This window comes from Lolium rigidum, chromosome 3 (assembly GCF_022539505.1).
Source record: "Lolium rigidum isolate FL_2022 chromosome 3, APGP_CSIRO_Lrig_0.1, whole genome shotgun sequence".
NCBI lineage: Eukaryota > Viridiplantae > Streptophyta > Magnoliopsida > Poales > Poaceae > Lolium > Lolium rigidum.
Window position 1 is genome coordinate 160,632,173 of NC_061510.1, and position 12,974 is coordinate 160,645,146.

Below are 12,974 nucleotides of genomic sequence, written 5' to 3' on the forward strand. Positions count from 1 at the left end.
CTGGCTGGATCCGCCGCTGCTCGGCCTGCAGCTCGCCCGTGGCCCCCCGCATGGCCGATCGCCGCCGTCGCGCACGCGGCGCCCTCGTCCCGGCCGACTCCCCGCTGCTCTTGTGCGCTCATCGGTCCCACACCAAGCTCTGCCTCCCCTGCTCGCAACCGCCGCCTCCCCGGGGCCTCCTCCACCTGCAGCCGCCGCGCCCTCGTCATCGGCCGTCCCCCACGGAGATCCGCCGGCAGTCCCCCACGGTGGTACCGCCATTTCTTCCTCTCGCCATCGCCGACCTCCCTCTCGTGAACCTCGCCGGTCAGGGCTGTTCCCCGGCCTCCGCATCTTGGTCCTTGAGCTGACCGCAGCAGCTGGAGGAGGAGGGTGCATCTGCATCTACCGTGGCAGCTGGAGGAGGCGGCACTGCCAGTGGGTTGGTGCATGTGCTACCGTCGTTTCGCAGCTGTGCTGCCATGGGTGGGCATCACTGCTACTGTCGGTGAGCGATTGTGCTGTCGTAGGTGGGTGGATGTGCTGAGAGGAGAGAACAGCGGTGCTATGGCTGCTGGAGGTGCTGCAAGGAGTATCCGGCGACCACATTGAGGTGATGCAGGCCGTGGTTCGCGAGGGTGCCAGTCGGACCTTCTTCCATGGTGCCGGTGGTGCTACTATCTAAAATAGTATAACTTATTTTGCTACAACCGTTCTGCAATGTTGCTAAAAAAGCATAATTTATTTGCTACGAGATTTTTGACCCAGAAATAAATTATTTGCTACAACAATTTTACGGTTTTGCTACAATTGCAAAACATATTTGCTACTGGGGTCTCCGGCGAGGTCTACGGTGAGTTCTCCGGCGAGTTCCTCGTCGATGTCTCTGACGATATCCATTTTTGCTACAAAACCACAATTTTTTTGCTACAAGCTCTGCGGCGAGTCTTCGGTGGTCTATCCGGCGAGCTCACCCTCTTTCTTTTATTTCGTGGGTGAACCGTTTTTTGCTACACTGAAGCAAAAATGGGAAATTTTTTGCTACCCGGCAGCAAAAAGGACACGTGTCAGCATGGGAACCAGGAGGCTAGGAAATCAAATCCCCCGAGGGATTTCTAGCACTGCCCCTTTTTAAAATAGGATTGCTTTGTGAATTAGACAGCTATATAAAAACGAATCCATATCGTGACCTGATGGCGGCCGAGGAGGTCTCGCGCCGCATCCCTCCCGCACGGAAAGCTCGAAGGCATGCCGACTTTTCTTCCTCGCTTCTCTTTTACGCGAGAACAGCACGCCAGCTTTTCATGTCGAGCGGAAAAATCCCAAGACGGACACGACGTGATGATTGTGTAGCAATTCTGTTATCACATTGTCAACCAGTTCATCATGGCCCCTCCCTCGCAACCATCATTTCCCTCTGCCAATCTTTCCATCCAGCAGGCCGGCATCGCATGGCCCCAAGCGGCAAGCCGCCATGATCGATCTTGCTACAGTTCCAGCCATGGCGTGCGGTTCTACAGGAACCAGCTAATCATCCTCGTCCTGCATAAGCAGTTAATTAAGATTGTAGTTATCTTTTGAGCGAGCTGGAGATTCTGTAGTAGTTTGCGTTGCACAGTAGCCAAAGGCGCTGCTGCTGCAAAAGAAGGCTCTCTGCGCCTACAGCAGCTAAAGCGGCTAGTAAGCATGCTTTAAGAGCCTTGTTTGCACTCGCTAAAGCACCAGCGCCCTCTTGATCTACAGATCAAAGCAACTAAATGAAAGCAACATCACTACGGGCCTCACTCTCTCTTCCACTCTGAACTGCACGTCCAAATGCAGCTCAGGAGCTTTTGCACTGCATGTAGGGTAAGGTAGGGTCATTTTTGGCGAAAACGTTTAGATGTATATATGTCTTTTCCTAAACATTTTTAGTGGCCGTACGTCGAAAACAGAATCTATATGAGAAAGTCGTACTTATATTAGTGAACAATGGTAAACAGAATCTAACCAAAAATATGGGCTAGGTCTATTTTAGTCGGAAACAAACTATCTCTCTTCGCAATAGTTAATTTGCAATATAACAAAATCAACTCTAAACAATGTACTAAGTGGGGTATTTAAGATGAACTTGAGGGTATTTTGGCCAATTTATGGGGTGGGCAAAACCAACTCTTAGCTCCTTCATAGTTGTTTAAGAAATTCCATTATCTTGACTCAAGAGACTCGTTCTCTACATTCAATGTGAATAAGCATGTCGATCTTGCATAGTTTTATCATGGCTACTTCTCTAATTATGAGCATGTACAAGATAATCTTGAGCTATTAGTTATTCATACACTGATAATTGGAAAGATATTTGAAAATACAAGGCCACAAACTCATGTTCCATGTACCAAGAAAATAAAACCAACTAATACATAGCACGATTAATTATGTAAAAATGCTCTTGTATTCCTGGTTAATTAATTGTGTTGCATGTAGTGTTTTCTCCTCTATGGATGCACGTAACATTCACATTAATTAGCACCATCCTACGATATAGGAATCTAATCATTTTTTTTCTCGATTAATGTCACTGGCCTTGTATACATGATTTTTTTTTTTTTTGATAGTGGCATTGTATTCAAGAACGGATGGAGTAGTTTCTCATTGACATGTCATTGCTTTTGTCGGTGCTGATGACAATAGTTGAAAGGGCCTTATTGGTGATGAGGACCATGAATACCAAGTTGAGTGACAAGATGTTTGCAATGACTTCTCAGAGACTTGATGATATGCTACATCGATCGAGGGATAATCAAATGTCTTGATTCGTAAAATTACGGAAGATATTCAAAAAAAAAAAATAGCTTTGCCATTGAATATGACTTCTATGCTCCATTAAAGCTTCATTATCTATATGACTTGAGGTCCTACTTATATTCAAATACTTTCTCTTCCTATTATACTAAATGATTAAGCTAGAATAAAATATATTATTAATGCCTCGGAAGAATTTGGTCTTCTATTTTTCGCCCTAACACAAATTCTTTCCATACTCCCCCACTGTCAGTCATGGAGAGAGGGGGCAAGGGGAAGACAGAAGAAGGAGACCCAACAGCATGCAGTACAGGGAATGATACTCTACATCGATTCTCTTTCTCTCTATAGAATTCTTATGATAACTCTTTCCTCAGTGGAAGCCACACTGCCTCCTTCCAAAGCAAAGGTGCCAACTTTTGCTGTTGCATGGGCGAACTGCTGCTGCATGCACTGCACTTGCGAGAAAGAAAGTAGGGAAAGATAGACGAAGAAAGTTTTTACTTATACTACAATGGTGTCTATTTGTTTTCTCCCTTTATTCCCTCTTTTATTTTGCACTTGTTAGATCGGACAGTGGACTGGACGCATGAGATCTTCCGGACCAGAGAAAACAGCTTCTTGCGTACTACAAAGATAAGATTTTAGCCTCCATTGCAAGATTTTCAAGTACTCCTAGGAAACGTTTGTGAGTGAGAGCGATTTTCAGTGGAATCAGATGCTTTGCTCCACCGAACTATCTTTAGATCATTCCAGCCGGAGCAGAAGTGCGAATTTAGTACTATCACGCATTCAAGAACACAAATCAAGAATTTGCCTAATACGACTTGATCCTGTGTTCTTTGACTGATGAATTTTTTTTCTTCTGCAAGAAGCCATCTTTACTTTTTCCTTATATAGGGAAGGTTCCTATCTCTGTATTTGCGTTAGATCGCTCGTATATGCTTGGCAATGAACACTGGAATAAATGACTCGCTTTGATTTTCATGAAACACTTGTGACTTTGTGAGTGAGAGCGACTTCTATGGGATCAGATGCTTTGTTCCACCCAACTAGTTTTACATCATTCAAGCCGAAGCAAAAGTGCCAATTTAGCGAAGAAAATAGTATCTCTTCGGCCAGATTACACATCCTAGGAAACCTTCTTCACTTCTTCCCTATATACATAGGGAAGGTTCCCAACGCTATATTTGCGTTCTGAAATCTACATGCTATTACCTTCATTCCAAAATATAAGCATGTTTAAAAACTACTACCTTTGTTCATAAAAGGATGTCGCAAGTTTGTATAAATTTAGATATCTAGATATTTTTTGTGTAGATACATTCGAATTTAGATAAATCTTCAACATCCTTTTATGAACAAAGTGAGTATATAGCTTTCTAAAAAAGTCTTGCATTGAGAACAGAGGTAGTATTTACATATAGACATCTATTTTGCCTTAGATTGCTAGTGTACTTTTCCATGAACACAAGAATAAAGAACTCGATTGATTCCATGAAAAACACAAAAGGAGATGAGATATGCAAATCAAATATCCATGGCTAAATACATACACATGAAGAAAGCAAACAAACAAGCCAGGAGCAGAACAAAACGGCGCTCCTTAACTAATCAGTAATCACACTGACACACACACACACACACACTTAGACGTTGATCTCCACCCTAGGCTCGAAGGAGAAGGCGGCCAAGAACTCGTTGACCTCTCCATTGCCATTGATGCACTTGGGCAGCTCCTCCCAGCGGTCGCTGCCCACGTCGCACATGAAGCAGCCGTTGACGTCGCCGGAGCTGACGCAGACCATGACACGGTCGCCGTGGCCGACGCAGTTGATGTCGGCCTTCTTGCCGTAGAACCCGTGCGACATGGCGGGGGGCATGGCCGCGACCTGCCTCCACGCGCCGTCCGCAAACTGCCACAGGCGCAGGCTCGCCGTGTCGAGGTACTCGGAGAGGACGACGGCGTAGGCGGCGCCGTTGCACGCCACGAGGTCGATGGAGTACTCGAAGTGCACGGGGAGGATCCGCGGCAGCTCGGCGAATGTGCGGGTCGCCGTGTCGCACGCGACGACCGTGCCCGAGTGGCCCAGGAAGTACGCCACGGCCTCGCCGGCGCCTCGCTCGGACGGGACGGCCACCGAGGAGTACTGCTTCGACGCGCTGCGCTGCATGTTGGTGGCCACCACGTCGCCGGACTTGCTCAGGAAGTAGACCGTGCTATCGTCTGCGCCGCCGCCACCCTGCGCCGGTGCGTCGGTGGTGGAGGTGTCGTGCCTGCGGGCAAGCGCCACGGGGGCCTCCCAGGAGTCCTTGGACGAGTCGAACACCGACATGGACAGGTCAGGGACCTCGCCCGTGAAGAGCGCCACGCGGTAGGGGGAGCCGTACATGGCAATTGCGTGGAGCTGGGGCACGCCCTGGCCCTGCGGCGGCGCGGGGAGCGCGCGAGACATGCCGGTGAGAGGGTTGGAGACGGATAGCGCGCCGGTGGCCGGCGCGCGGTAGAGGACAAGGCCCCCCGACGCGGCCACCGGCATGGACCCTGGCGCGGCGTGGCAGGGGTTCCAGGAGCGCTCGGCGGCGTCGAAGGCAACGGTAGGACGGGCACGCTCGGAGAGCATGAGGAACCACGGGTCGCGGGAGGGGACGCGTGCGCAGGCGTCGAGGAATGTCGGGGACGCGGCGGCCGCGCGCCACTCTCGGCAGACGGCGCGGAGGCGGAAGAAGCTGGCTGGCGGGAGGCGCGCGAGGACGCGCTCCAGCATGTCCTCGTGGATGTCCGCCAGGCCGGGCGGTGGGCACTTGCGCTTCCTGCAGCTGGCCGGCGGCGCCATTGACATCTCCGTGCTCAGCTCCATTCCGCGATGGCTACCACAAGACTGCTGCATTTGGGACAAGAAGAAGCAAGTTAATACAAGAATTCGTTCAAATTCTTCTAACATGAAACATCTGTGCACATGTAGAATCATGGTTAGGTGGAATTCCAAGAAAGCAGACTTATGAAACGGAAGAATTTAGAGCATGGGCAGATCTTGGTTTCAACCCCAATTAAGAGAAATTTGGTTAAAATGCTCCTGAATTGCAGGAAGAAGATGCATGCGGGATAAGAATTGGAAGCTGGTGTATACCTCAGAGGGTTGCTCTAGAGTGTGTTGTTGCGATCTGTGGCCTTGCGCCCAACTCTCAAGTCTTCTCGCCGGACCTTTGGTACACGTTTGGGGTGGCTTTATATCCGCGCGAAGGCGATGGATGGGAGGCCACTTTTTGTTCGCGTTGACATGCAAAGAAAGAGAGGCCAGAGTGACACTCAGTGGAGAGGGAAGGATGGGGTGTGGTGCGATGAGCAACGAGGACTGTGAAGTAGAGCAGCAAGCAAGCGTGGTTGTGGACTTTGGCGCCGGCAAAATTTTACTTTTCCAATTTCTCAAACAACAAGTTAAATAAACATTATTTAAAACGTTCGATACCAAATAGTCTCACACACAAGTAATATCAACAACTATTTATTAATTTTTTTTAGCACACATGCTCATCAAGATCTGAATGAAAACATCCCAGTCATCATAAATTAGCCGAATCCTCTTCATCTTAGCATCACTAGCTTTCAGAAGATCAGGTGTGTTCCAACCTCTACTTCTTCTCTTTCAGTTCTTTCTTTATATTGTTCCATTTCTTCTTTTTTTAGATAAAAGGCACTCAAGTGCCCAACTTTGAATTAACAAAGCCACCAACGGCGAGAACGATACAAAGTGCTGAACCCAGCTTACAGAACGACACCACACACCCACACGAACTACCGAAGAAGCTACAACCGGAGCGCGACCAACAAGCTCAGCCAAAGCGCCTACGAGACTCGGAGAAGAGCCGGAGTCTACGGTGTCGGGCGGAGCTCACTCGAGAGCGAGCCATTTTCACGCGCGCCTCAACGGACCTCCTCCGTCGCGAAGCGCCACCGGAAGCCGACCACCACGGGGGCCAACCATCGTTGCTCACAAGCCGAACGGCGGCGCCAAGGAAGCTCGACAAGGGAGGGCACGGAGCAAGCCTTGCCGAAGATTGCCGAAGAATCACCTCCGCCGCAACCATCGGTGAGCCTCGCGCTTGTGGCTCCAAGACGGTGTCTTCAAGAAGAGCACGACACCGGAGTGCCGCCACCGCCCGATCCAGAGGATCTTGGGTTTTCACCGGACGAAGTAGAGGAATGGAGATTGGCCTCACGGCGCCTTCAACAAGGGAACGCCGTCCGCAGACGCCGCCGCCGTGGCCCGAGGGGCAAAGGTTTCCCTTTGGCAACAACACCACCATCTACACCCCACAACACTCGACTCGCCGACCACCACGCCGCCCACACGACCGTGGTCACCAGCCAGCACCAGAGTCATTGGATCGCCCGCCAACCAACATGACTCCCACCTTCCAGGGCCGCCGCCCCGGCGTCCGGCTCGAGCACAACGGAGAAAAGGATGAGAACGAGTAGACCTTCACAGCGAGTACCCCGGACCCCTGCCTGGAAGCATCGAACCTGACTGGAGAGGGCACCTCCCGAGGATCGGTAGAACAACAGCCCCCGTGGCTGCCGGCAACACCAGATCGCGGGACGAAAGACGATGGCTTCACATGGCACCAGGCCCCTGCCTGGCCCGAAGGAGGCCAGCACGGTCCCCGCACCCTCACCAACACCGGCAGGCCACCGCCGCCGGCCAAGCTTGCTACCAAGGCAGCACACCGCACCAGACCACTGCAGGTGAGGACACCGGACTCCAACCGAGGAGCCGGCCAATCACCGCACCTTGCGCCGACGCCACCAGGAGGGGAACAAAGCCAGATCGGCCTCCAACAGCCCCCATGGCTGCCGGCGCACACGGATCTGGGGCGAAAAAGGGCTCGAAAGGGGCCCGGGGCCCCTGCCCCGGCCCGAACTCGAGGCGGCCAGATGCGGCGCGCAACACCTTCTTCCCGGGACCCCTCCACGCCGGAGCGGACGGGCGTCGCAGCTGCCGGCCGAGCGCGCTCGCCGGATCGGAACCCGCTCGCGCCGCCCTCACCTTCACCGGCCCGCCGGGCTCGGGCTCGCGCGCCGCCGCGCCGGAGCCGCTCCGAGGGAGCCGCCGCCGCCACGAGCGCGCCACGGATGCGCCGTCACCACGCCGAGGTCGGAGCTCCGCGCCGCCGCGCCCGCCGCCCGGCGCGACGCCCTCGCCGGCCGCCCCGGCCCGCGCCACGGCCACCGCGCGGCGAGGGTAGAGGGCCCGCCGCCGCCGGCGCCGCGCGGGCTTTGCCCGGCGACGCCCTGTGGCGGCGGCGAGGGGAGGGGGAGGAGAAGAGGAGGGACGAGGCAGGCGCCACCGGGAGCCCTCGCGTCGCCCGCGGGAGCGACCGAGAGCTAGGGTTTTCTCGTCTCGGTTGCATTTCCTCCATTTCTTCTTCTTCTCTAGCAGCAACTTCTTCTTCTTCCATCTTGCAAATCAATTTTAGATTAATCCTCACAATTTTCATTCAATTTTACCATGTTTTCCTCCAACAGACACATCTTATTGACATCCGTCTAGTTCTTCACATCCCCCAATAAGCTGATGTCTTTCTTGTCCACCAATTTTTTTCCTTCAAACAAATTTTTAACCAACTCAGCATTTGGAATTTTCTCCTGAATTCAAAAGTTGGTGCTATTGTCATGCCTGCCCCACAAAGTAGATAGTGATGTTGGCATGGTAAATACCACTCAGGATCAACCCACCCACATACCCATAGTCGATACATCTTACAGATATGTATTATGAACAAAATTGAGAAACTCATCACCCTACCAAGTTGAAATAATATCCCACGGTACTTACATTGTGCGGTGAAGACGCATAGAACCGACGTCATGTGTTCGTCCCTTTGAAAGCAACAGATTTCTCCCGCAGACGGTCGTGCATACAACAACATGGGACCGATCCGGGCAGTGGATCCGGGATCGGAAACACCGGTCCATGTTGGGTTGGAGACCATCTACAATGCATAGTCCACCTCAGGTTACTACACATCGGTACGCACAAGACTCGTTGGAGTGTTCTCTTCCATTCCAGCTCGACATTCTTTGGGTGGAGTCGGTGGCAACATTCTAGCGATGGAGGATTGTTGCGGCATAGCGTGCAGGGGATGTGGCAACTAGAACTACTGGCCCAGCTTGGGGGTGCTGGTGCGGAGTGTTTTTGGACGGAGCCCCCATAGCAAGCTTGGGGATGGGGGGTTTGGGGCCTACCAGTGGGATGCTCCCATGCATTCTTCTGGAAGTCATCATAACCGTTAATCGCCGGGTCATCTTCAGGGTAGATATCCGCATAGCCTTCGACATGCCTTTCGTCGATGTCATCACGGTGTCTAGATAGCGCCCTTGCCCCGTGCGAGTCTTGAATATGAATATACCAAAAAAATACTATTAGCAAAAAAAACTTGGAAATAGGACCCCAAAGTCCTAATTTCTTTGAAAAAGACACACACATGAACACATGGACACCATGAGATGGAGGTCTTATAGCAGGAAAACCCCTTAACTGTAATAACCCAGAACATAGGAACATCGAAGGGTAGATTTAGAATTGGGATGTGCATTTCATCGCAAAACGAGGGAAATTTTTGCGCCTTATTGCAACTAAACCTAAGAGGGATGGAGGTTCTCTCTCAATTGCAATTAGGATTAGGTAAGGTGAGTTAAGAATTTCGACATGATCTCTTTTGTAACTTGTTTATTTGGGAGATGATTTTGAATTGCCAAGTCATATTGAATTTAAAACTAAAAAAGTAAAAGGTAAACAATATAGAAGATGAATTATGAATTCATAATTCAAATACATTTCATAATTCAAATCACTTTGAATTTCAAATTGCAATATAAATATACAAATCATTTATAAGTAAATTATACAAATGCAAATTGAGCTCATAAGAAAAATTCGAGCTTTATTGATACACACACACATACAATGTCTTTACATTATCCATTATACAAGAATTGGATGAATAAAAAGCAAAATAAAAAGAAGATTACATGAATTTGAATCCTAGGCTAAAACCCTAAACTACATGTCTTGGAAGGATTTGTCTTGGATCATTTCCATCTTTGAAACCTGCAAAATAGAGAGAAAGAACTATACAGGGCGTTAAAATCAAGTCAGTAACTAGCCAGGGGGCGAAACCAAGTGTCAAGGACACTTGTGCATGTCCAAAACCTAGACAGAACCAGGATAACCATAGGCAGACCAAACCTGAGCCACACACATGGCTCAAGTTTCACCAAAGTGACCACACAGCTCATGGAGCTATTGTGCAAGCAACAGCACAACAAGGCACAACCTAGTCGCCAAGCATGCCAGGCTTGTGTGTCACAGCAAGAGGAGAAACACAACATGTATAAAGAGGTAGAAACCCTAGAAACAAGACACCAGTCGACCAGATCACCATTCACCAAGCAAACAGACAGGAACAGTGAGAGTTCATCTCCGTTCTTGCTCAAGAACAACAACAACAACCAATACTGAAACCATTTATCCATCCAAAAATCCAACCAACCAAAACTAGTAGAAAGATGAGAACTTAACCAAGATCATCAGGAGCTACGAGGAGAAGGACAAGTAACAAGATCATCAAGCAACTGCTCAACAGCAGTTGAGCTTAACCATCTAGGAGCTGGAACAAGGTATACTAAATACCTGGAGAGGATCCAGTGGATCCAATCCATCATTTCTGCATGACACAAGTCATGGGATGAGCAGATGCTCATGAGTGATCATCGCTTGGTGTTGACCAAGAATCACTAGCAATAAAGGGAGCAACTAGAGCCTAAAACCCATCCAGACACTATTTTTGTGCACATAAGCTAGAACAGATGCACAGATGTGCACACACGCAAGCACACATGCACAGATAGCACCAGTAGAGGGTTTACAAGTAATAGCAGCTACCAAGAACCACCTAGTGAAACCCTAGTCACTAAACCATCAGTAAACCCTAGATTACTTCACAGGCAAGCATAATGGCTTTCATATCAATTATGATTTCCTATTATGCAAGCAGAGATGAGTAGCCAACAAGATATAACCAACTGTGTGAGCAACCAAGCAGTAGAAATGCTACTGAGGTCACATCAAACACTAAACCATCCATTTAACCAAGATTATAAGTTATCATCATCCAGTAATGGATTCAGACTTGAATTATTTCCAAATTGATCATGGAAATATCAAATCATGCATAGCAAGGCAATTAATCAACACTGCATAAGCAACTCATCAATAATTAATCCATCCAGACATGAATATATAACAAATCCATGCATGAATCATGCAATAGCACCATTGTGAGGCAACAACAGCATGCACCATTTCATCCTAGCCACTGGATCAAGTCCAGTGAGCTATGGACAGCAACAGCAGCACACACAGAGAGACATAAGCATCATGAGCAAGCATGAGTGACAGCAATAGCTAGTAATCCATCCATATAGCAAGGAATTAACCAGTAATTAGCCACTAGCATATAATTGATCAAATAGATCAAGTAGATCAAGCACAAGGCATAGCAGAGTATCACAGACAAGCAGTGATCCAAGAATTGGACCAACTGAAGCCTACACATGGCATATGTGAGCATCACTGACACCACAAGTGTCAGTAGTGCTAATCTAGGCCAATAACAAGTTCAGTAAGCATAAGAACAAGCCAGTAGGCATATGAACAAGGACCAGTTGGCAATTGCACAACACATAGACATGAACGCATAGAATGAGCACAGCACAGTGAGCCAGTAGGCATAGGAATAGCATCAGGAGGCTTAGGCGTAAAGTACAACAAGGATAGCATGCACAGCAGCATAGAAAGCAAGGCAGTAGGATAGCATAGCAGCAGCATATGCAGGGGTGCAGCAGGCACATATCGAGAAGGAGTAGAAGGAGAAGAGGAGGTAGCCGAAGGAGAAGGGGGTTACCTGGTGAAGAACACAGCGGCAGCCATGGCAGCACGGTGGCACGGCCAACCACGGCGGCGCCAGACCGCGGCCAAGCTGTGCCAGGCCACGCACACCACCAGAGAGGTCAGCGAACACCCAGGGTTGGCGAGGAACCATAGATCGATGGAGATCGCCACGAATCTGTCGGCGACTACGGGCGTCATGCACGCGCTCGAGTTGTCGAGGACGAAATTGACAGATCTACGTGGATGAGCTGACGCGCCATCGCATGCTGAGTCGATTGCGCACCACGGCAAGCCCTAGCTTGGCCGGAGTTGGCCGAAGCAAGGCGGCGGCCATGGTGGCGGCGACGTCACCACCGAATCGCCACGGGAGTTAGGGTTTCGCGAGAGAGAGGTGAGCGAGAGAGAGTGAGGTGGGCCGACGGGGTTCAGTTCCACCAAACCATTTTTGGGCAGGCCTTATTGGGCTGTCCACTGGGCCACGTTAGTGGGCTGGCCCAATTAGGCCAGGGGGTATTTTTGTCTTTTCCATTTTATAAATAACTTATGAAATCTACCAAATAATAATAAATGAAAAATACCTCTAAAAATCCAAGAAAAATAGGTTTAATGAATAACAAATTATTCTTAACAAGAATAAAATAAGAAATGGAATTTACTACAAAATTTCAAAATTTGAAAGTTTAGAATTTAAATGTGAACTTTAGATTTTAAATTGCAATTTTCCTTGGATTTAAAAACCAGGAAAATTCTTAATGAATTCAAATAGTTGTTATCCAAATATTTTCAAAAGGAATTCTATTATTCCAAGTCATTTCTTTTAAAGATTAAGTTTTTCAAAAAATGGGACAAATCTTAATATTCAAAATTCATTAATATTTCCAAAATGAGGAAAACCCTATTTTTCAAATCCTTTATTTGAAACCAATATTTTCCAAAGGAAAATATCAACTACTTTTCAATTCTTTTCTTATTATAAAAGGAAATAATGTAAAGTACTTAAAGAATTATAAAATACCGCCAAAGGCACAAATACTTAACTCAACCCTAAATCTTAATAATCATGTCGGGGTAAGGGATTCAACATGAAATAATACACCCATGCATGCATCATTTGGATGTTATAACATTGTATTTACCGGACAATGATGCTTCTTCACAGAACCCGAGGTCCAGGTTCCATCCAACACATCGAACTGCATCATCTCGCAGTCACCAGGCAAGTTCACCCTTCCTCATGTCATCTTGGTTATTTTATATCAA

General features: G+C 48.6%; 1 protein-coding gene across 1 annotated transcript; it reads right to left on the reverse strand.

The window, feature by feature from the left end:
• Positions 1–4,409: 4,409 nt before the first annotated feature.
• LOC124698762 (F-box only protein 13-like) lies at positions 4,410–5,857 on the reverse strand. The gene has a single exon (XM_047231197.1). It carries the CDS (start codon positions 5,730–5,732, stop codon positions 4,410–4,412), a length of 1,323 nt encoding a protein of 440 aa, XP_047087153.1. The 5' UTR covers positions 5,733–5,857.
• Positions 5,858–12,974: the final 7,117 nt, after the last annotated feature.

Coding starts and splice junctions, on each gene's coding strand:
- LOC124698762 (XM_047231197.1), bottom strand. CDS start 5,732: ATGATTCTACATGTGCACAGATGTTTCATGTTAGAAGAATTTGAACGA.